The sequence below is a fragment of the Emydura macquarii genome, unplaced genomic scaffold (assembly GCF_026122565.2).
Source record: "Emydura macquarii macquarii isolate MOO-44397 ecotype Brisbane River unplaced genomic scaffold, CSIRO-AGI_Emac_v2 contig_3517, whole genome shotgun sequence".
NCBI lineage: Eukaryota > Metazoa > Chordata > Testudines > Chelidae > Emydura > Emydura macquarii.
Genome location: NW_027133654.1, coordinates 6858914 through 6884499, shown reverse-complemented (window position 1 = coordinate 6884499; position 25586 = coordinate 6858914). Strand labels below are relative to the sequence as shown.

The window sequence follows — 25586 nt, the reverse complement described above, 5'->3', positions numbered from 1 at the left end:
GGATCACACCCAAGCCCATTTGCCACATCCAAGCATGCAGTCAGTCCTGCCAGTCCCCTATCTTAGCTAACTGCTTCTGCAGAGAGAAACTTTTCTTTTGTAGTTCCGTTTACTGACAGATCAACATTAAAAGTGAGCATCTCCTGAAGGAAAAATAATAAATAGCCATAGAATGGCTTTGTGCTGAGACCAGCTCAGAATTTTTACCATTTTAATAACATTGTACACTTTACAAACCACATGCTCATGGGAGGGGGTGGGGGGGGAAATCAGATTTAGAGTCCCCTGGCTCCTCTCTCTCTCAGCCAATGGAAAGTGGGAGTGCTTCAGTGACAACACCTTCTGGCCTGGTCTACATAGTTTTGTGTGTTTAAAAAAAAATCTACCAGTTCAACCACAGATTCAACTGAATCAGAAATAATTTTTATTTTTTTGTTCCTAATGTAGACACTACTTCAGAGCACATAAGCTCTTAAGTAATGCACTCTGGCCAACAGTCTCACTAGTTAAAATGGAGCAGCATCCATTTCTCCTTGGGATGGTCACTTGCAATCAGGAATGTCTGTGGAAAGAGAAACAAAGGAATTCTGGAAGAAAAACCTACATCCCCCTGCCACACCCACCACCAAAGTCAATCAATCAGTTTTACCACCGGATGTCAGCAATTTAATAAGGGACTTGCTAGATCTGTTCCAAATTCGTTTATATTAAGCCTTGAAAAACTGTCATGAAAGTTTACCAAAACCAGGCACAAAGTCTACTAGTCTACCCTTTACCATCATATTGACTATACCAATGAGGGATAGGACTCCACAAGGCTGACTGAAGCTTTCATAGCAATTAATCATTAAGTTTGTTGACTAGAGACCTGTCAAAAGAATCAATCATAACTGCTGTGGACATCCCCGGGTAAGTGCTACTGTGTTAGGTACAACCACTCAGATGAGAAAACAAATCAAGGAAAGGGAGGCAAAAAGACTCCATTCAAGAACAGAGTAAACCAAAGAGAAAGACTAGTTAGCAGGAACTGAAAGCTAAAAAAAATCCTCTCAAATAAAACTTACTACCAAAAACTTTGTCCCCTTCCACTCATTTGAAAGAATGTACAGATGGATCCCTCGCCAGACAAAGAACAAGGAGACCCAGTACTTGGCAGCCTTGCAAAATAGCAACTCATTCTTAAGCCATCTTACAAGTCTTGCATTTGGAAGAAAGAGCAACACAATGTTCTGGACTCCATCCAATACTGAATGATTTCAAGATAGCAGATATGCACCTCCATCCTCTCAGATGTATTCCTGCAAGATGAGAGCTCTTACACACATGCCACCACAAGTCCAATTAGCAGCAACCTTCTCAGCAAACTAGAAGACAATGAGGTTTTTCAATACACCATACTTCCTGGAGACAGACTACAAGAACTAGTTATAATAACTCAGATCAAAGTTAGCATACACATCCCACAGGTAGGATCTGGCTCATACAATATATTTGTGACCAACACTGGAGATTCAAAATTTGCAGAATGTAAGTTTTCATTTTAAGAAGTGTTTTTAGTGGTTGTGAAGAAAGCCTTCCAAATGTCATGAGAGCAACCAATGAAATGTCTGCTCGAGTCTGCAGAAAGCTTGAAACAATGGTTCAAAGAGTGTGAAACTCCCCACGCCATTAAATCCCTGGGGCGTCCATTTTAAAAATCAAATGATATTTCAAAGTGTAAACTAACTATTTAAAACTGCTTATTTTAAACAGTGGAATGAGGAAGAGTCAGGAGTTGCTGCAAGGAAGGAAATGCAAAAAAGACAAGACACAAGGAAGCAAAAAAGAAAGGGAAAGGAGGATGGGGAAAGGAAGAGAAACAAAGGCCAGAAATGGTAAAGGTGAACATCTTTCCCACTCACTAATAATAATGAATGTAATGATAAAGTATTGAACAAATGAAATAATAAATCAGTTTAGCTACTACATACTATGCTTGATCTCTGAGCAAACCTCCCATTAAAATTAATAGATTTACTGTGGATAGAGAAGAGTATGTAGTCCCAAAATTTTACTTCAGCTCTAGGACTATAATTAAAAATGGAAATTAGCCCTTTACAGACAGTGTCCACACACAGTCTTTCACCTGTCTTTAAGAAGTGTGTGTCACTGATTTGTTATCTCCATACTGTGAATGCTAGTCTCTCTCACTGGCAGATGAAACTTCAGAAAGTTGGTCATCAAATTGAGACATTGAAGTAGTAATTTTTAATTGATAGGTCTTTTTGCATACTACAATTAACAACATACTGATCCCAAAACTCAAACACGAGCACCATTCAGTAGCCTTCACCTGACTTAAGATATCAAACAAACAAGACAAAAAATGTTGAAACAAGAATCAGACTGAAGGAAGATTGGGGGGAAGGAGTAGGGGAGAGGGAGACTACTTGCAGCATGATCCAAAACTTACCAAATACAGGCTTTGATGATTGGGGGAACTTTATAGACTTTAGCTGGTGCAGAACTACCGTATTTCCCCATGTATAAGATGCTCCCATGTATAAGACGCACCTTAATTTTGGGGCCCGAAATTTGAAAATAAATGTATTATGGTACATCACCGGTAAGTACCACTGTATAAGACGCACCCAGTTTTTAGACCCCAAATTTTTCAAAAAAAGGTGTGTCTTACACATGGGGAAATACGGTACATTGCCTGCCTTCTGACTGTGGTAGATAGGCATGAGCGCACAACACTTGAGCTGTATGCTCTGTACTCGTTTTCATCCATAAAACATCCAAAAGCATGTTTTTTAATTGTAAATGCTCTGCTACTGACCTCATGAAACCAAATGCTAAGCACTAAACAACTGAGACACCCTACTGTGCCTTAACTATAATTGTATGACATAGGAAAGGTGGCAGTGTTTTAAACAAATAATTACAAAATCTCAGATTTGGGAGCTTATCAGTAGCACCTTGAAATGCTCCTGGAAGTAAATGGAAAACCAGTACAGAGCATACAGCTCAAGTATTGTGTGCTCATGCCTATCCACCACACTCAGAAGGCAGGCAATGCAGTTCTGCACCAGCTAAAGTCTATAAAGATTTCTCAAAGGCCATGCTACATACATACAGCACATTACAATAATCCAGTCTGGAAGTGACAAAAGCATGGATAATTCTGGTTAGATCCAGATCAAAGAAAGATGACAACTTCCTGATCAGTTTTCAGAATGTCTAGATCAGCTAACAGAATGTTGGGAATCATTAGGAAAGGGATAGATAAGAAGACAGAAAATATATAGCCTCTCTATAAATCCATGGTACACCCACATCTGGTGCAGAATCTGCATGCAGATCTGGGTCTCCATTTCAAAAAAAAAAAAAATACTGGAATTGGAAAAGGACACCAAAAATTATTAGGGGTATGGAACAGCGTCCATGATAAATTAACAGAACTGGGACCCTTTCAGCTTGGAAAAGAGACAAGTAAGGGGGAATATGATAGAGTTCTATAAAGACATTACGTGTGGGGAAAGTGAATAAAAGTATTATTTACTCCTTCTCAAGAACCAGGGGTCACCAAATGAAATTAATAGGCAGCAGGTTTAAAATGAACAAAAGGAAATAATTCTTCCCACAATGCACAGTCAACCTGTGGAACTCTTTGCCAGAGGATGCTGTGAGGGCTAAGGCTATAACAGGGTTAAAAAAAGAATTAGATAAATTCATGGAGGATCGGTCATCAATGTCTATTAGTCAGGATGGACAAGAATGCAAAACCATGCTCTAAACTGACCATAGCCTCTTTTTGCTAGAAGCTGGGAATGGGCACAGGGGATAGATTACTTGATTACCTCTTCTGTTCATTCCCTCTGAAGCACCTGGCATTGGCCACTGTTGGAAGACAGGATATTTGGCTAGATGGACCATTGGTCTGACCCAATATGGCCATTCTTTTGTCACAGATAGAAAAAGTATTTTGAGCATGCTGGTATCTCCATATTAAGATACAGCCAAGGATCAAAAAGCACCCTAACTTTGCAAACCATACTAGAGAAGAGCAGCCCTATACCCTCAACTGAAGCTGATGACAGTTTCCTTCTATTCTTCTAAGTGAATCCTGCAACCGACCAGCAATACACCCATTTTGTACAGAATTTGTCACAGATAATTAGTTTCTATATAGGTTCCACCTTGTTAAGCAAAGACACAAATTCCAAGTTCTATTAAGAGCATTGTCACCCACTTCCTAGTGAAACTTTAGTCTTATCTCACAATGTCCCACCAGTTGCTTCAAAATTTAATCTAAAACGTGCAGAATCACTTGTTATAGAACAGCTTTTCTTTAAAGGTGTGTTATCAGCATACTTCCAATATTTACTTACATTTTTCAAATTTTATTTCACCTGTAGATCACCAATTCAAGTCTGACCCAGGTGAGCAGCACTTAATAGCAGGTGCTATCTGATCATCATTCAATGGCCTAGATGAATGGGGGATCCTCAGATCAGCTACAAGTGGAGAAGTGTTCATGTCACAAAGCTCACCATAATTAGCACCTTTGTTAGCAGTCTCAGGATTATATGCCAATGACAGAATGGCATGGACAATGCTCCTCCAAAACATGTTCCCTCTAAACATGGCTGAAACACAATGGCAGAGCAGCAGGGAAAGCTTGCACACTGCCCTACTTAGGTCAGTGGAAGTGCTCCTGGTGAGGACGCATTCCACCAGTCCAAGAAGAGTAATATGGACATCAGCCACGACAGCTGTAAGTCGACCTATTTAGGTTGACCTGTTTTTCTAGTGTAGACAAGGCCCTAGACCAGTGGTTCTTAACCTTTCCAAACTACTGTACCCCTGAAGCCTGAGTCCCACCCCCACGGGGCTGAGGCATGTAACTTAGCCCCTGTGGCTGCAGGCAATTGCCTTTCTTGCCACCCCCAATACCAGCTCTGCACTTGCGACCCCTCTAAAACTGTCACAACCCCCAGGTTGAGAAACACTGCCCTAGACCATAAGCTCTTCAGACCAGAGATAGTTTTTGTTATATATTTGTACATGCCTAGCAAAATGGACTTGGGGCTCCAGACATTACCATAATATATATAATAATGGTATTGAAAAAATAATGCTTTCCAGCTAAGTTTATAAACATGAAACCAAGCAAACTACTTGCCTTAAATAGTCACATACAAAATTTTTAAAGGGTATTTAAAAAAAAAAATGTTGAAGTGAAGTGAGAACAGAGTACTTGACCATGTTCCTTCCACTATAGAATCAAAAAGGAGTTACACATTGTTTCACACAAAGAAAAAATGAAGTTGCCTAAATGTAAGTGAAATAAACACATTTCTGGAGAAAAAATAGTCCCTTTTGTAACGTATTTTAGAGAAGCCCTGACTCATCGTTTTCTTAGGAGCTGAACTCCAGACTCCAGGGTGTACCTACACTGCAAAAATTTATGTTTTTCTGCAACAGCACAGAAAAAGCTTATTAGTGGGGACAAGACCTAGTAATGCTTTGGTCATTTTCTAAGGAACACCATCAACTTGAAACATTGTCAATTCTAAAGCACATTAAAAGTATCTGCAAGTACTACCTCTACTCCCAAATCCTTTCTGCCAATTTTCTAGTTTTACTTCAATTTTTTGTAAATTAAATGTCAGTCTCTTCGTTGCTGATGTGTGAAAGATTCAAAACAGACTGAATTACTAGATAACTCAATTGATGAAACTGTTGATACACAGAGAGCTGTCAAATGCACAAAGCAAACTGACAAGAAAAATATGCATTTTCTCTAAACTTATGCATTGCAATAGTAGATCAAACGTTTTCACAAAAATGTGTTTTAAGTTTGTGTCCTTTTAACACAAGAACTTTGAATAGCTGAATCATACCATATTTAGATACATTCTTTACGCAAGTATTAGGATATGCTTCGTTTTAGTCATAATATTATCTAGGTAATTCTAAATCTATAACTGATTTAGCGGATTGGTAAAATTACTCGAAGTTATGGTAACTCGAAGTTTATTTTTCCCAAGTATGCTAAATGGAACGGAAAGCTAATATATTGTTCTACCACCAGAAAGAGTGACCATTTGTGCTTGTATTGTTATAGCAGATTGTTATAATACTGGCTCACTTAGACAGAATTGCAGTATTATGACCAAATGGTGATCTGGTGCTGAAAGATAAGTACAGAAACAATTTGAGTGTGTATTTGCTAAAAATAGGTGTAAAATTAGATTTATATTTTTCAAGTACCAGGCTAGTCCACTAACAATATTTCATTCCCATAATTTTATACTATAATATTATAGGAAATAAAGTAATTAACACCACGCCCACCAAGGTGACTGAGACCCGATAGCAGGCTCCAACATTTACTAAAAAAAAGTAATTTTCTAGCCTTTGTGATTACTAAGAAAGACTTCTGAGTGCAACATAGCCTTCATCAGTCTGTATACAGGCAGAAAAAACAGCTCCAAGAGCCAGATTATCCATCCATTCCTGTGGTAAAAGCCACAAAAGGAGACTTGTAGAGAGGGAAATTCTGTGAGAATCTCCTCAGATTCCCATGCATCATCCCATCAGAGGCAGGGGCTGCCCTCCAACAAGATGCATCCCCTGGAAAATCCCACTTCCTTCCTGCTGTACTCAGACAATTTCAGTAAATTGGGATACTCTCCCCACTCCCACCACTAATTTTGTACCGGGTCCTCCATTGTGGAGTTTGCTCATCCCTAGGTATCATGGAGCACACAGGAGACCTAGCCACTTTCATTGTATTTTCTCCAATTAAAGCATATTTGAACATATCAGTTTTTAACTTAAAGTTCCTTCCTCTCATCCCTATCCTTTTGCTTTGAAATTCAGTAAATAGGATTGATTAGAAACAGGCCTGCTTTGGGAAAGTAATGCCAAAACTTCACCACATTACTCAATCCTAACCTGAAACATTCTTCTGGTTCCATTTCTGGCTTCTCTCAAAGAAAGGCTGTCCAACGATAGTTATGTAATGGGGACAAATGTCCACTAAGATTTAAAGTGATTCCATGATGCTCACTCACATGGAACGTAAATCAAGCATCCAAAAGTGACAGTGAATTAATATACAGAGTGCCACCTTTCCTCATATAGAAGTACACTGACAATGTATTTCCCCATATTGCCTACACTCAAGATCTAAAAATATTTTTAAATAATCAATTTTTCCACTATTGATACTAGTTTATTTTTAAAATTTCTGTTTGAACAAGATAAATGAAGTCAGTTTTAGTCTTATTTATAGTCAGTTTCACTTTCAATCTCTCAATGCTGAAGTGTTTGAGATGCAAAGAATGCAGATGTTTTAATAAGAACCATTTTTTTACTTAAATATTGACAAATTTAAGTTAATTGTAGGCTTTGAGAGAGCTTCAATTTGTAAAATATAAGGTAAAAGTCTTTGGGGGGAAGGGAAAGAGACTTGAGGAAAAAAAACACTCCTATATGAAGATGTTTTATCTACTCTTACAAGTAATACCTAAAGTTTACTGTAACAAATAAACTAGAGATTTTGGGAGATAGGGCCGTCCTCCCCCCAGGTTTTACTCTGTGTATTTGAAAGGCTTTTATTGTATCATTTCACTGTAGTCAGTTTTCCCTATTCAGTGGGTCTTTCACATAGCAATAGGAAAGGAAAAAAATTATTTAAAAACGAAAAATATAGTTTTACAGCCACAAAAATTGGCAAAAGGACTCATGGCAAGTTTAATATCAGACTACTTAAAAAGTTGAAGTTAATTAGATTTCAAGTTGACTGCATCCCTTTAAAAGGCAAGCGGTAATCAGACTTCTGGCCAACTCACTCTGGCAGCAATATAAAAGAGCAACAGATACTCTCTGTACCATTACTGAAAAGACGCATATGGACTAGCTAGAAGATTAGCTTCTTCTGTTTCCACCAATCAAAACTACAGTACTTTTTTTTAAAAGATGGATTTACTTTTTATGAACAAGAGTGTTTCAAACTGGCTGGTGCCTTATTTTTCCCCCTACTTCAGACCATAAATAAGGTAAACCATCCAGCAGTATGACTGACCAACATTTATTTCACTAGGCATAATACAACATGCCAGCTGAAATTGAATTAGTTCAAGATTCCCTTATCAACTGGCCACAGTTTCCTCTCTCACAATCCCAAGGCTATGTGCCAGCTGGCTTAACAAATATTCAACAGAAATGAACAAGGGCCAAATACCCTTTACTAAAAAGAGATCAAATGTTCTAATGAAGTACGAACAGTTTGTAGAGTTTTGTGGTGAATGTTAGTTGAATGGATGTTTAAAATGAAACCATAAAGAATTAACTCAGGATTTAGTATAAACTGACCAAGAACAGCTCTGAAATTTTTTCTTGCTGTCACGCGTGCTGGATTGAGGGGTGGGGTGAATTTATTATATTATTTATCAGTATGTCAAAATCACAATAATTCATATGAGATATGCCATGTCAGGTACTGTTAGAAAGGTTATGATGTGCTAAGTAAGATGATAATGTTTATGTTCATGTGTGACATGTGTAATGGAAGTTATGGATATGGTTGATATATCTATTTCAAATTGTGCTGTGTCTGGGTGACACCCCAGACAGGATGGCTGCAGCACAAGTGCCTGCTTAATGGCCCATTAAGAAAACTCATAGGTACAATGGGCCCGAGGAAGAAGCCAGGGATATACCTGATGAGCCACCAGGACTTACTCATGTGACCCTGGACTCCATCTTATTCCTGTAAATTTCCACAAGCAGCATGATAGAGGCCAAAGGACATAAGAGGCAGCTGCCCCACATCCATCTTGTTTTTAGTCTGTCTTCAGTCTTCATCTACTTCTGGATCAGCTCATCTACAACTGAACTGAAGCTGTGAAATAACAGATTGAGACCCATCCAGGTCCTGGATGTATACCAGAGGGACTATACAGGCCTGCAAACTCCACAATTCTACTAGAAACCTGATATATATGGACTTTCCAGTTATCTGTATGTATGTGATTGCTTTAATTATTTAACATTTATCTTATAGTTTGTTTCTTTCCTTTTATAATAAACCTTTAGTTGTAGTTACTAAAAGATTGGCTGGCAGCGTGGTATTTTGGGTAAGATCCAAACTTATATTGATCTGGTACTGTGGCTGATCCTTTGGGGTCAGGAGAAACCTTTTTGGTAGAGCATAGAGTTTTAAGTAACTGGTCTCTCTACCGGATCTAATGGCTAATTGGGAGCCAGAGACTGAAATGCAGTAAAGGGGGCTGTATTTTTATAGTCAAATTTCCATAAAAGTATTAATTTCAAGTTAAAATTGCTCAAGTGTTTATTCCCAATGCAAACACTGAAAAGTAGGGAAATCCTAAATTAAACCACCACATAATGGCTACTAAGTTTGTCTACAGTCACTGCACCTGAGTGTCCAGTTCAGTAGCTTTCAACCTGAAGGTTATGACCCCAATTTACTAGCAGTTTTTGCAGGGTCATGAGCCAACTAATTCTGATTCCAATCTCCTACTGATGATTTGTTCAGTAAAATACAACCAGTCATCCTCAGAAACCAGGAGAGAGAGCTTAAATGACTAAGCAATTAGCACTGCAGTGCCTCCTTTAAAGAGTCATGGAAAACAATGCAATGAGGGGTAGGAATTGAAAAGGTCCATTGCCAGTGAATATGGAGTCACTGAAGAAAAAATGAAGGCCATTATATTCATTTGTAACTCCATTACTTTCTGTACTACTATCATCTAAAGGAAATCTATCTTCTAATAACTTGGCTTTCTGTTCTGCATCACCAAAATTCATTCCATTATAGGAATAAATATTCTCTACATCTCCCCCCTACTTCCAAAATGGACATTATTTCCTCCTCTAGTTTCTTTACATGCAATATAGTCTCACCAAATATAGATATAGTCTCACCAAAGAAACAACATTAATGAGAGGCACACAGAATTATTATAGATTATATATTAAGTAGTAGATGCTGGGGAATTCACAATTATTTCTATATCTGTTCACTGAAAAGGTCTGTTCATTTAATATATTATTTTATTAGTATTAACATACAGTCTAATCTATAGGTCTCTTTCTGGTATTACCATGCACTCCCAATCATTTTTGAAAAACTCCAAGAAATGTTCATCTGCTTACATACTGGTTATTGCCCAAACAGCACAAGAGGTAGAGGATTCTTGATTAGAGTACTGTGGGATATGGGTTACGTTACAAACCCACTTAAAGGCTTCTTTTTGGTTAATGAGTTTTCTGAAATATTCTTTGTGGATGAAGTATGTTTGGCCTTCACCTTAAGGAGTTCCCCTCCCCCCCCAAATAGTTTCAGGAAAGCCTATTCAGTTAGTTTTTGAATTATTAGTGAAAGAAGAGAGAACTATTCACCTGAAATGCTGCTTCCTTAAAGGTATGTTTGCTTGGATTCCTACTCTTGGATTTCAGCTACTGGCCTTCATAACATTAGGAACAACCTTTGCTCTCAAAAAACTGCTGGCCCTCTAAGGCACAGACAAAGAGAAGTTACTTATCTGCACGGTAACTTGAGTTTGAGAGGTGTTGTGTACACACTCACACCATGCTCTCAAGATTGGACTCTTGGCCAGCAGTGTCTATTGGGGCCAAGCATGCACTGAGTGCTCTCATGCTTTGCACTAAAAGCATAAAGGGAGGACTGGCCCAACCACCCCTCGGTTCCTTCTTCACTCCAAAATCCAGATGCTATAGGACTCCATAATAGAAGGCACTGAGAGTGGGTAATAGAACATATATATTTATATGGAGAACAATCTCTAAAAACTCTAGTTACAAATGGGTACAAAAGTTGAGGCTAGAAATTAGAAGGTTTCTAACTATCACAGGAGTGATGTTCTGAAACAGCCTTGCAATAGAAGTAGTGGGGGCAACCAACCTAAATAGTTTTAAGATGGAGTTTAATAAGTTTATGGACAAGATTACATGACTAGGCTGCCTGCAATACCAGGAGACTGGACTTTCTGACACAGGAGGTCCCTTCTAGCCCTATGTTCCTATACAAGTCAGCAACTGCTCTTTCTTCAAGTGCTATATATAGTCTACAGAGATTATAGTGACTCAGAAGCCATGACCCAATCTAATGAAGTGAATATGTGAAGTCTAGTTAAAGAGAGATGATAGCACTGCTCTACCAAAATAAGCATCCAATCTTGATGCTCTGAAATGAAGGCTTAAAACTCCTCACTGTTCTAGAGGTAATTATTAATAAAATCAAGTAACTTATAATTCATAAAATCCTAATGGGATAGTAGAGCTTGGTCATTCCATATTGAAGATTCAAAGAATAGTTCTTATTCTTCATTTATTATTATTATTATTACTACCACCAATAGTCAAGACACTTTGGATCTTTTGTCTTTATTGTGTTGTTTGGTTCTCATTAACAGCAACCACCACCAATGGGTCTGGTACCGGATAAGTATAGAAAAATTTGGCTCCCGTAGACTGTACATATTTCTTGTCCCTCTTTTTTGATGCAGAAGCCACAGTCACAGATCTCTGCCATACATTTTTTGCAGGGTCCATCAGAGCTTCGTTAATGGAGTGCGCTATGTGACCTAGCATATTTGAACATTTATGTCATTTTATGTGAAGATTCTTATACTTGACAGCTGTAGGGACGCAGCCACCCTTCTGAGCAGATCCTAAAAAGTTTTGAAGTCATCTGGGACAGCTGGAGTGGAGGGTACTATAGCTTCCTTTGGGTATAAGGATAATACGGCTGTGGGCCCAGCTAGGTCCCCAGTCTGAGGAAGCTCTTCTTCAGAATTATCGGGTTGTTAGAAGCCAACTGAGAAGAAGTAGGTTGTGGAGCTGCAGAAGACGACTTTCTTTGCAGGGACAGTAAAGAGTTGCAACGTTGCAATCAGAATGGACCCAATGAGTTCCAATAGCGTCACAGTGGAATACTGGAGGAGTAGGTGCTTGAAAACTCCAGGGCAGGATACCAGAGCATACATGGCCACCCTTCTCTTTCCCATCCAATCACAGTCAGGTTCCTTTAGGACCTGTCTATTCTTAAAAAATAAGTCAACCTAACACAGGTCGATTTACATGGCTGATGTCCACACTGCCCTGCTTGGATTGATGGAGTGCGTCCTCACCAGGAGCACTTCCACCCACCTAAGGGGCAGTGCCCCACTCCCCAGTCCCAACCAGAAGCCTGGGGAAGCCTCCGGGGACTTCTCCCCTCCCCTTTCCCTGCTGGGAGCTGGGGAAAGCGACCTGAGCTTCTTCAGGGCTCAGCCGTGTAATTGACAAGGCCGTCCCGGTCAGACGCAGGAACCAGCTGCCTGGTCTTGCCAGACTTTGGTCGACAAAACTCTCTAGTGTAGACCAGGCCTTAGAGTTTTAGAGAGGGCATTTTTACCTTATGGAACTAACCCATGCTTGGGACCTAAATGTAGTTTTGGCAGATCTCCTGGTTCCCTTATTTGAACCTTTAGCATCATGCTCTTTCCTGCACTTGTCTGTGAAGTGAAATTGGAACTTGTGACTCAAGTGGCAAAATTCTCAGGCTACAAATCTTCTCCACTTCACATCGTAAATCTTCCTGGTGGAGTTTTTCCTTTTGTTAATCAGTATGTTCTACACATCAGTTCAACACGTTCTATTTCCAACATCTATCCAAAAACCACACAGACAGATGAAGAGTAGAACAGGATGGAATGGCAGGTCACTCCTTCATTCCTCTAACATTAAATCTGTTGCCTCAGAAATAATATCAGAGGACAGCCTGACAAGCATGCAAGCTCCAGGAACCAAAACGGTCCCTGCCATATGCTAGAACTACAAGGATAACTGTGGCTACATCCTGTCTGATCTTCCTGAGAAAAAAACAGAGTTGGTGAATATGCATACATCAGTGCACATGCCCAAGGTCTGAAGAATGCATCTCATACAAATCCTGGACTCTGTACCTTTCAGATAGAACATTCAACATTTCTTGTTCCAGGGTCTTGCAAGTAAGTCCACAGAATGGTGACCCACCTCTAGAAGATTGATTGAATCGCCTATTTCACGCTCCTGCTTTGCTGAAAAGTGTGTGCTCAGATTATCTATCACTGTGTTCTGCAAACCTGGCAGGTGAATTGCTGCAACATAAGAATGGCCATGTTAAGTCAGATCCATGGTCCATCTAGCCCGCTATTCTATCTTCTGACAATGGCCAGTACCAGATGCCTCAGAGGAAATGAACAGAACAGGACAGTTATCAAATGATCCATCTCCTATTATCCAATCCCAGCTTCTGGCAGTCAGAAGTTTAGGAACACCCTGAGCATAAGGTCGCATCCCTGATCATCTTGGTTTATAGCCATGGATGGACCTATTCTCCATGAACTTATCTAATTATTTTTTAACGCAGTTACACTTTTGGCCTTCAGAACATCCCCTGGCAATGAGTTCCACAGGTTGATTGTGCATTGTGTAAAGAAGTACTTCCTTGTGTTTGTTTTAAACCTGCTGCCTATTAATTTTGTTTGGTGTCCACTCCTGGTTCTTGTATTATGAGAAGGGGTAAATATCACTTCCCTATTTACTTTCTCCATATCATTCATGATTTTAAAGACCTCTATTATATCCCCCTCCCTTAGCTGTCTCTTTTCTAAGCTGAACAGCCCCAATCTTTATATGGAAGCTGTTCCATACCCCTAATCATTTTAGTCTCCCTTCACTAAACCTTTTCCAATTCTGATGTCTTTTCTGAGATGGGGCAACCAGAACTGCATGCAGTATTCAAGGTGTGTGTGTACCATGGATTTACATAGTGATATTATGATATTTTCTGTTTCATCATCAATCCCTTTTCCTAATGGTTTCTAATGTTTTGCTAGCTATTTTTGATAGCTGCTGCACATTGAGCAGATGTTTTCAGAGAACTATCCATAATGACTCATAAAATCTATTTCTTGAGTGGTAACAGCTAATTTAGATCCCCTCATTTTGTATATATAATTTGGATTGTGTTCCAATTACTTTGAACATATCAACACTGAATTTCATCGGCCATATTGTTGCTTACTCACCCAGTTTTGAGAGATCCCTTAGTAACTCTTTGCAGTCAGCTTTGGACTTACCTATCTTGAGTAACTCTGTATCATCTGCAAATTTTGCCAGCTCACTTTACCCCTTTTTCAATATCATTTATCAATATGCTGAACAGCACATATCCCAGTACAAGCGTAATTTGATGTTGTATGTACAAATTTCACAACTGTATGACTTCTTCGCACAGGGGAAAGGATCACGCTCTTCCTTGCCCATTTATAAAACATAGCAGTTGCATTCAAATCATGCCAGACAGTGTAGTGTGTGTAAATCAGAGGACGGAACTCTATGCAAGCATTACAAACTAATCTTAGCTCTAGAAGATGAGTGTGTAAGAGCAACTTCGAAAGTCCATTTGCTTCGCACTAAGTGATGTTCTAGGCTCCCCAATCCACTAATGACACACATCACTACAGTCTTTTTTGGAAGTGGTGGGGACAATGGGATCCTTCCACCAACTGAATGAGGAAAGAAGGTCCTGTGGAATTTTTAGAGGCATGTCCAAATTGTGCTTGCTAAGCATGTACTTCATCCAATCCTGCATGCAGCATAGGAGGTGTAGTCTGGCATGAAGCATAACAGAAGTGCAATAAGCCATGTGGTCCAGTAAATAGTGACAAGTCCTTGTTGTTTGAAGAACTGTCTGAGGTTGAATGATGAGCATGGACATGGTCCCCAACCTTCCCTGAGGCACGCAAGCTCTGGCTGTCTTAGGGTATATGTCTAATCTGCAATTAAACACTCACAGTTGACTCAGGCTCACAGGACTTAGACTAAGGGGCTATTTAACTGCAGTACAGATGTTTAGTCTAGGTTCCTCCCACCGCACATTCACGTTGGGCATTCTGAGGTCCAGAATAGGTCCCAAATCCCATTCTTCTTAGGTATGAACAGTATTTGGAACAGAAACCTTTTCTTCTGTGTTGTGGATGAACCTCTTTAGCTCAGAGAAGAGAGTGCTCAACGAAAAAGTGGCTTATCTCCTGTGAGAGGGGTGACTGAATAGGGATTGGGAAGGTAGGTTGGAGAGTAGATGTAGTACAGAACTAAACTGTCTAATCAGAATTAACGATCTCAGACCCACGTCTGTTATAGTGTTCCATGACCCCTGAAATAGGAAGAGGAGGTTTCCAAAGAATATTAGAGAAATAGGGAAGTATGGAACTTAGTGTGCTTCCTTTTCGCTGTAGGTGTGAACACCCAAAGGTAGCGCAGGAATTCTTAAGAGTGCGGAGGGCATCATCTTCCCACTGAATAAACCAGGACCCTTAAACAGAAGATCCTCTACTGTGGATTGGACCTCTTTAGGGATTTCCAATGTCTGTAGCCTAGATGAGCGCTGCATCACCACTGATACTGCCATGGAGCATGAAGCAGTATCTGCAGCAGCCAGACACGCTCATAAAGACACTTGCTATTAACTCCCTGAGTAATTACTGAAACTGCTCTCTATGATCTTGTGGCAATTTCTCAATGAAGTCTGTAAATTCATTGTAGTTGAGAAAAAACATACCATGCTAGGAGTGCTTGATAATTACAAATTCTCAACTGCAGACTTGGAGATAAATAATTTTTATGACCAAACATTTTGGATCCCTTTCAGTCAGGGTTATTTAGAGTGATGCTGTCTGCTCTTTTTGTTTGCAGCTGTTACTACAAGAGAGCCTGGTACTGGATGAGAATACAGATATACAGCTCCCCCAGAAGGCACAAAATACTTCTTGTCAGCTTTCTTGGATGTTGGGCCATAGTAGCTAGCATCTGCCAAACTTTTTTTGCAGGTTCTAAAAGGGCCTCATTTATTGGGAGAGTAACCCATCCTGGCATAGATATACAGGGAATATCTAGTAGCTCAAGCGCAGCTTCCTGAACTTCCTCAAACTGGATTTGAAGCTATTCACACACTCTTTTCATGAGCTCCTGGAAGCTCTTGTAGTCATCTGGATGAGACAGTGCCATAGGAATCACTGCCTCGTCCAAATACAAAGAGGAGATACCCACCGGTGCCTAAACATCCTCCTCCCTGTGATGTTCCTCCTCAGAGGGTTCTTCAAGATGTGGAATCTCAAGAGGGGTTTCTTAAGGCTGAGCAGTTTTCTGCCTCCAAGTAAAACTCTCTCTCTGGGATGGTGTATGTGAAACATGTTTCCAGTAAGGACCCAGGGGCTCTAGTATAGCTATGAAAGGGCATTATAAAGGAATGAGAGGCCCATAGGGATGGATATCAGGGCACATGGAGGAAGCAGACAACTTTTACGGTGTCTAAAATAGGATAACAGTCTGGAATCCGTCTCAGTCAAAATGCGGAGATGGGGCTTAGGAGAATACATGGGCAACTCCCCTTCACTGTTGGGACTCTGAAGGTAAATAAGGTATTTCCATCACCAATGGAGAAGCTGCAGAGGAAGCAGTGGTTGGTCATAACTCTCGCAGTCCTTTGGAACCATGAACCTCATTGGTGCTGATACTGATGGGGGAATTAATGTAAAACAGACTGTTTTAAAGTGTCATGTTGAGACACTGGCAGTTGGTCTCTAAAGGAGGCTGGCCCATCTCTGTCTCAAAGTCAAAGGGCCAAGAATCTTTTCAGACCCAGAGGAATTCTGATCTGGCTCAAGCCAGGAACAAAGACCTAGCCAATATACTATCTTTAGGGGAGGAAAAATAGGGTTTCACCTAAAAGAACATAGAACCTTTTTCTTCACCGATAATTCAAACATGGACTAGATGCCAGACGGGGGCTGCACATCACAACCTTTGTGGGAAGGAGCAACAGGGGGCCCTGCTTCTTTCTGAAGGAGCAGTTAGCGAATGGCAGAGGTCTTACTCTGAACATTGAACAAAGCATGGACTAAGAAGAGAGGACAAGATGCCAAGAAAAAGAAGAGGGCGAGAACAGCTGAGAAAGGAAACAATGGGACTGAGAGCTAGTGTTTCTGTTCATGCTAACAAACAAGAAAATTAAGAAAATTTTTAACATTACATGATGGTTACAACAGTTTAAAACAATGAAGTAAGGCTTTGCAAAAGTATATATTCTTATAACTAACCCACATTGCCTCTATTGTATGTTAAAGTACATATTATCAATATACACATACAAAAATATTATATAGATGCACAAAGTTATGTCAGCATTACGGTGACACAGTAAAATACAGCTTTTAATCGCTGAACCATTGTTCACAAAAATGATGGCAAGCAAATGGCCAAACGTTCTTTCCCTAAATAATGGGGCAGTGAGTACATATGCAACTGAGAGAGGGGGGTCATCTGAGCACCCTATATTTTTTAAAAAGGCTCTTTACTCACCCTGACCATTGCTTTTACAAAGGTGACGATATGGGTAAAGGATGGAGTAAAGCATTCACTTTAATGCTGAATTAGCATGGTTTTGTGCATAACATAAATCAGCCTCACCATCCACTGTAATTCAATCACTGAAGTTGGAAGTAGTACACTATAAAAACCTCTAGGCCACCTCTATGCTATGGGGACTACACTGGCACAGCTGTAGTGTCAGTTATGCTAGCATAACCCTGTAGAGCAGACACAGCCTATAGTGACCAAAGAGGATTTTCATTCTCTGTAGGAACACTACCTTCACAAGCAACGATAGCTAGGCTGACAGACGTATTCTCCCATTAACCTAGCTGCACCTACAGCAGGAGATTAGATTGGCATAGCTACCTTGCCCAGGGAAATGGATTTTTACACCCGAGAACCAGAACTATGTCGACCTAAACTTTACATGTAAACCAAGATTTAGCCGGTTGTGATAGGATGAAATAACTGTGGTGGTTGTGTCCAAACCCTTACCCTACCAAAAGGGCAGATGGTAGTAAAGATCCAGCCAGTCCAGCAACACCACATACTGGAATAGGAAATGTGTTTTCAATGAACCACCACAGAAGGAAAAAGATTTCTCCATAGCTTTGGATAAATACATTTTAACAGAAAGGTCTACCAGCAGCTTGACTGCAGGAGATTAAATTATGATTGAGTGGACAATATAAAAACTGAGTATAGTAGAAATAGATTGGAAAGGCAGCTATCTATACTGTAAGGAGTTCGGACATAGATGCTGGAGCTCTCGTAAGATTAAATTGGTTTTTCTAACTTTCTGAATTTTATAGAAATAATTTTGGACTTCTTAGAAACTAACTTTCCAACAGTAATATTACTATGTAATTCTATTAACAAAAGCAATTTACAGATTGTATAAAAAGTCTTTTCTGTTCCCAAAGCCTGCTCTGTGTAATGGTTGGGAAAGACCAGGATTACACACAGAAGTTATACTCCCAAAAAAAGAAAATCTCCACCATGCTAGGAATACCAATACCAGGAAAAACAGTGAGGATAGCACTATGACACATGATCAGATTCTCACATGGTGTAATTTAGAGGGAAAAGGTATGAGGAATCCAAAATAGCAACTCCTCCACAGAGTGCGACTTGGATACAGACTGGGAATTAAATCCAGTGGTATGTGCTGTATCATTGGATTTAATTTCTCATCTGTTAAACAGCGCTTGTGTGCGCTGTAAAATATGGGAGTGTACTGCACCAGACCTTGCTGATAAAGCAGACATTCTTGTCCAGACAGAGCGAAGCCCAACTAGCCCATAGTATTTTATGATGATTTACCTACAATCCTGTTAAAGTTGTTTGTTGTCATTAATATTAAACATAAAAGTCTTTTACGTTCTCAAACTAAGCAACCTAATATACTACAGACACAAAAATCATAAACCCTGAATATTTGAAAGGCAAGATTACTTGCTATACAGACAGTTACAAATTTACTTATTAATCCAGTAAAAAAATATGTAAGCTATAGTTTGGCAAGGTGTGTGTGTTATACTGGATACCTATTTATGTTGGGGCTACATGAAGAAAGATCAGTAGGTGTGGATGGATATCTATATAATCACACTTCTTGTAGCATGCCACTGTTTGTTTAAAAAGAGAAGAAACAGTTTTTGCTACCAATAAAAGCGCACTTTTGGTGTAAGGATTGTTCAAAACAGGGCTTGAAAATGTACTAGACACAGTAGCCAGAACTAAGCCTGTTAATCATGGGCCAAAATGAAAGGCACCCTACCAGCAAGGCCTTATGGCAATGTCCCAATGTGGTTCCCCAGCCCTTGCCCTTCTGATCTGCTAGGAATCTAGAGGATGCTGGGATTCTTAACATACTGCAATTCCCTCAACGCTGGAACAAAAAGAAGGGGGAAGGAAGAGACTAGTTTTTCATATCAGTATTTACGTAATAGTTGCATAATAAATGTGGAGCCTTCTTTCCCTCTTCCTATCAAGCAGCCTGGGATTGTGTAAAAAATCTCCACTACTCTACCCTTCTCCCACCTCTACTTTTTGGATTCTCTTTTGCCATGAACAGTATTCCATTACACTGCTGCTAGCGCACAGCCAGTCCCCCTTTCTGTTCATGTGGCGCATCATCATCCTCAGACCTCTCCTCTTCATCTCTGTTCTATCCACCTTGTGTGGGTTCCATCTCCACTTTCCTCCCCAGAACTGTACTACTCAATCAGGTGATCCTGATCAGTTTCACAAAGCTACTCTTGCCAGACAAAAAACATTCTGAAGGAGGGGCACAAGTGCAATTCTGTATAGTTGCTGGAGGCTGAGGTAGAAATAAAAAGAATATTAGTCTTCACAGCACTCCTAGTCTGTTAGCTGTCGGAGTAAGTGAATAAACTTGGTTCCCGAATATATACTAGACTGAATAATTGGCAATCTTAACCTTCCTTTTAAGTCTTTGCCCTCTTCTCTTCATTTGTCTCTCCCCTAAACCACTCAAGAGAACGATTCTTGTCAATTCACTGATTTCCACTCTGTCCCTGCTGAAGTTGCTCAGTAAATAAATTTACTCACAGCAGCACGAACACTAGCCCTCTGTCACAAGGAGAGCAAGGGAAAAAAGAGGAGAGAGAAAAGCAACATCTTTTTAACGCCTGTATATCTTGAAGGGATCACATCTGATCTTGTTCATAACACATCCATCAGAGATTTCAGAAGACAGAGTGCATCCAAGTAGGACTAAACATTCCATCAGTCTTATTCTTACTCCACCACCATATAGAACTAACTGCAGGAAGAAATTCTCTCCTGCCTATTATATTATTTCACAATTAGCCAGGTGGCTTCTGCAGTAGAGATGTAACCTACCTCTGAAGCACCAGATATTAGTCACTGCCAGAAATCAGTAGGATACCAGGCTAGATAAACTAATGGTTTGATGCTGTATGGCAACTCCAACAGTCCTTCCCCTACGCCCCAATCTTGCTATTTACAACACACTCTACCTCAGGTACTGTAAATTGCAGGATGGGGGTCTGAATTACAAAAAGGTAGAGGCCATAGAAAATGCAGGATTCCCATTCACATAGATTTAAAATTGGAGTAATGCTAACAATGCCACAGATTTTAGGAGACTACTTTTTAATATTTTAACTTTGAGGACTTTTTGGTTTGGTTTTTTTTTGTGGGGAACGAGTGGAATAATTACTTGAGGGATGAACTGAGTAACAAATCTCACGCTATGAAGTTACACAAGAAACCCACACAATCATGTGTCAGCCAGCAGTTTCCAATGTAATATCCATTCAAATTAAGTGTCAGGACACCAAGGCACACAAACAAATTCCACACACACCCTCCATCAACAGGGAAACGTTTTTAATTTACTGTCTCCAAAACAAGGCAGGGGCTGTATCCACCCTTTCAGTTTCTCCCTCTCCTCTATAGCTCTCTATTAGCTGATGCTCTGAGCTGCTGCAACAAGAGTCTGTCACAGTGCAACAGACAAAAATTATGCTTTTTAGCAGTTCACACTAACATTCTTATGTTGTAACAGAAGTAGCAAGTTGTGAGAGATTTGCAAAAAAGTGGAAATGTCATTTTCACACAAATGTTTAAAATGTCTGATATTTTTTCTTATTACTAGTCCTTTAGTAAACTTAGAGCTGTCCTATACCTGTGGTCCCAAAACTGTGGGACGGGCCCTCCTATGGGGGGCAAGAAGGAACATGGGGGGGTAGGGGCACAGCAGGGCCTAGGTCACCTGCCCCCCCCCCGACTGCACGGGCTTTGCTCCAGGCCCCAGGCTCCGCTCCCAGCCCCCTGCTTCCGGTCGTGGCTGGGCCCTGCTCTCGGTTCCCGGCCCCCAGCCTTGACCCCTGCTCTCAACTCCCAGCTCCTGCTCCCAGCTGCGGCTCTGCTCCCAGCCTCTGCCACAGACCCACAGCCCGGCCAAGACTCCACTCCCAGCCCAGGAGCGCAGACACTTTCTATTAGTGGTAAAAGGGGCCATGAAAGGAGAAGTTTGGGGACCACTAATCCTATGCAATCTCCTGCTAAAGGCCATGATTTTTTTTTTTTAAGAATGCAAAGAAAACAGTTACAAGTCAGGATACTATGACATAACACTTTGAATTTTATGATAAGAGGACTAGTGTCTCAACCAAAAAAAGCACACAATAAAGAAAACATGAGTATATTCATTTTTGGCAAAACTGGCAAAGAAAACATCTCAAACAGTCACACCTTTCCTCTCCTCACCACTTACATTTTACTGTAGGTTATAAAACAGCATTGCCTGATTCCACTTGAGATCAACAAATTACAAACTTTTTGGGTAGGTATCCAAAACACCTGGATACTCACCCAATAATTTCCATTTTATTGTATTCATAGATGTGCCAAATATTATAATCTGACATATTATAGTTCACTCTGTAAACCAGCACTTTCTGTATTACTACACCAACGCAACTCATCATAATTTAACAGACTACATACATGCTAAAGTCTCTATTGCCAAGAGTGTTAATAAGCAAACACCCAGTAAGTAATGCTAGAAGTATTCATAACAAAAATTACTATTTCAGAATTTATCAACTGAAGCAATCCTGAAAAATTGATCAAACACTGTTGCAGTATGAGAAGGATCATTTTCACCCATCTGTAGAGTGTGAGTTTTCATAGCAGATGCTATAGGACTTCTGACCAGTCTTAGGAAGAAAATGAAAAAACTCAAGTCAACCACTAACTAAGGACAGCAAACTAAACTGCATCATTTTCAAAACTATTTTTTCCACCTGTACAATATGAGTTTTCTGCCACATTCAGAACAAAAAACTGCCCTACACATAAGAGATCAGGAAAGGGGAACATCTAAAACTAACAAGTCCTGCTGCAACCTTTATAATTACACACCTGCCTCATCTTTCTCATATGAAGACAGAGCCCTATTTGAGGCTTTGTTTCTGAGGCAGTGTTTCTTGCACTCTCAGGAAGAAGGATTGTGCTGTATAAGTTTTAGACATTTAATACTGTACTGCAGATTTGCATATGGGATGTAGCATTCATGAAAGAATGCATAATAACTGTTCTAGAGGTAGAGGTAGAAGTCATAGGCACAGTACTGACAGCAGCAATACATTGTTGTATGCAGTGTAGTTTTAGCCCTGTGGGTCCCAAGATATGAGACACATGAGGTAATAGCTTTTTAAAAAAATTATTATTTCTAACCCAGACCTGAAGAGGAGCTGTGTGGCTTGAAAGCTTGTATTTCTCGCTAACAGAAGTTGGTCCAATAAAAGATATTACCCCATCCACCTTGTCTTTCTAGCAGAAATACACATTGCCCCACCCTGACCTTCAAGGACCACCCTCTAGGAATGAGGAGCTGTTCAGTTCCCAGGACACTGCCAAGTCCGTGTTAACAAGATTACACCTACAGTGTAAACAGGGTTAGACAAGAGAGTTAAAACGCTGAGGATTTGCAACCTGGTCGCCTGCAATCCCACTGTTGCTACTTCCAGCAGTTTCCTTGGTGCTGCGCAAACAGTGATACAATTGACTAAGACACTCAATATCGGCATCAGTGGCTGCCTATCAGTTTTGAGAAAACAAGACTAAATTATTTCCTTTTTCCCCTCTCACTCGTGTCGCCCCGTTAGCGTGTGACACAAGGGCCGAGAGAGGCGACGTATCGGTAACCAGGACGCTGCTGGACCTTAGAGGAGCTGCTGGAAGAGTGGGTGCGCGAAGAGGTGAGCGAGGAGAGAAGCCCCAAGCGCGGGGGAGCCCCAGGTGCGTGCGAGGGGCAGGAGGGCGGGGAGGGAGGGAAGGAGGAAGGGAGGGTCACTCACTTTCGTCCTGCCGTTGATTTTGTAGTTGCCCAGCTTGCCGTTGCAGTGGCGGATGAGATCGTCCATGCTGTTCATGAGGAGCCCGATGGTCTGGCAGCCGGGCTCCTTGCCCTCCACCCAAGTGATCTTGTCCCCGCGGATGTCCTTGGAGGAGTCGCTCTTCTGGCTGACCAGCTGCCCGTCGGTGAAGCGGCCGGTGTGGTGCAAGGCCCGCACCTCCCGGGCGATGCGCCCGCCCACCTCCTTGCCCAGGAACTCGTCCACCACGCAGATGCCGTGCTTGTTCATGCAGGGCACGATGTACTCCAGCGCCAGCCGCTGCGGCACCAGCGACTTGGTCTGCCCGTTGGGCCGCAAGGCGCTGCCGCCGCCGGCCCCGGCCTGGGCCCCGCTCGGGTACAGGTTGGATTTGTCCCGGTACACGAGCCCCGCCTCCCCGGCCGGGGCCGGGGCGGCCGCCGCCGCCTCCTCCTCCTCGGCGCGGGCCGCCGCCTCGGACAGCGCCGCCGCGGCCGGCGGGAGGTGGTTGTTGGTCAGCGGCGCCGCGGCCGCCGCCTCCTCCTCCTCAGCGCCGGGCGGCGGCACCTTGTGAACCGCGGCTCCCTCCTCCCTGCAGCCGCCGCCGCCGCCTCCCGCCGCCGCCGGCCCGGCCTGGTGCGGGGGCCCGGCCCGCTGCTCGGCAGCGCCCCCTGCCGCCGCCGCCGCGCCGCTGCGGCAGACGAGCTTGTGCTTCTTCCAGTCCTGGCGCTGGTGCTCCTTGCTGCAGTAGAAGGAGCTGCGGCAGCGGCCGCAGCGCAGCAGGTTCTCCATCTTCCCGCACAGCTCGCAGTACTGCCGGTCCCGCTCGCTGCACCCGCCGCCCTGGCCGGACCCGCTGCCCCCGCCGCTGTCATTGGCCATGGCGCCGCCGCCGCTGCGCCGGGTGAGGGGCCAGCCGCGCTCGGGCGGGCAGCGCTCGCTCACTGCATCATGGCCGCCCCCGTCGATGCGGCGGCGGCCTCCGCTCCCCCGGCCTGCTGCTGCTGCTGCTGCCGCCGCCGCCCGCGACGGAGCCCGGGCCTCCTGCTGAGCGGGCACCCGCGGGACCGCTCCGCTCCGCTCCGCTCTCCCCGCCGGGCTCGGGCTCAGGCTCGCCGCCGCCTCATCGCAGCCCCGGCCAGGGAAGCAGCCGGGGGAGTGCCGGGGTATCGCGCCGCCGCCGCCGCTCCCCTCTGCGCCGGGAACCCCTCTGGGCTCCCCTCCTCTTCCCGGCCGTGCGGCTCGGCGTCTCCTCCCTTCGCCTTGCCGCTGCCTGGAGGGTGGGGGGGGGGAGGCGCGGAGGAGGAGGAGGCGCCACTATCTCTGCCGGCTTTGCACGTACGCCACTTCCAGCCAGCTAGCTAGCGCGGCCGGGGTGGGGCCGCAGAGGACGGAGGGGAGGGGGCGGGAGTGCGGGCCAGCTCAGCGTTGCTGCAGCGTTGGGGGTGGGGCTGAGGCTCCCCTCCCTTTCCTGAGGGGAGGCTTTGGTTCGTCAGTCACCTAAAGGCCCGTGATTTGTTTAGGGCAGATGAGATGGGGCGGACTGGATTCCCACCCCCCCTCAGCTTATTTAAGCAGCCCCGATAGGAGGACGTCAATGAATAGAGGACAGTCCCCCCTTTGCTCTCTCTCCCTCGCCCACTTAGAGCCGAGGCCAAACCAAAACCTTGGAACCAAGCACCCACGTTTTGCAAAATTTTATTCTGATCTCAGCCTGCTTGCCAGGGGCGCCCCTCCTCCTCCTCTGTGTTTTGCACTGCTGTTAGCTAAATGGTTATTCATCTAATAGCAGCCATGCATGTGCTCTACCAACATAAGAAGTAGTGTGTGTTGTACATAATGACACCTGATTTATAGCCCCCAGTTCTGCCACTGATCTACTGAGTGACCTTGGGCAAGTCACTTAAAGGGAAACAGTGAGCTTAAATTCACACTTCTGTCTGAAAATTATTTACGTACTATAGTTATAAGACCTGAGGTTACTCTAATGGGAAGGTTAGCAAAAATACTGTAATTCATTGTTTGTGCATATGACAACACTTCATGCATAGGCAATTACACTATGGTTTCTCATGTACATAGTTTCCTCTCTTGGTTGTTTATTTATTCATTTAGTTTGGGTGGAGGGGAGGCAGAGGGGTCTTTTGCACAGCAACAGTGGAGAGGAAAACAGTTTTTTTCAAAAGAAAGTTTTTTGTTAAATGACAACAGCAACCAGAGAATAGAAAATACTTTTTTAAAAATTAGATGACAGGTTAATGGCATCTCTTTAAC

General features: G+C 42.4%; 1 protein-coding gene across 3 annotated transcripts in view; it reads right to left on the bottom strand.

The window, feature by feature from the left end:
- The window catches only part of EGLN1 (egl-9 family hypoxia inducible factor 1), a 48889-nt gene extending 24224 nt beyond the window's left edge, over nt 1-24665 (bottom strand). For all 3 annotated transcript variants that reach the window (XR_010917569.1, XM_067535746.1, XM_067535745.1), the window contains exon 1: nt 23295-24665. Coding sequence is in view for 2 of the 3 variants with exons in the window: in XM_067535746.1 (XP_067391847.1) it covers nt 23295-24194 (900 nt within the window). In the remaining variant the exon portion in view is untranslated. The remainder of the gene's footprint in view (nt 1-23294) is intronic.
- Nucleotides 24666-25586: the final 921 nt, after the last annotated feature.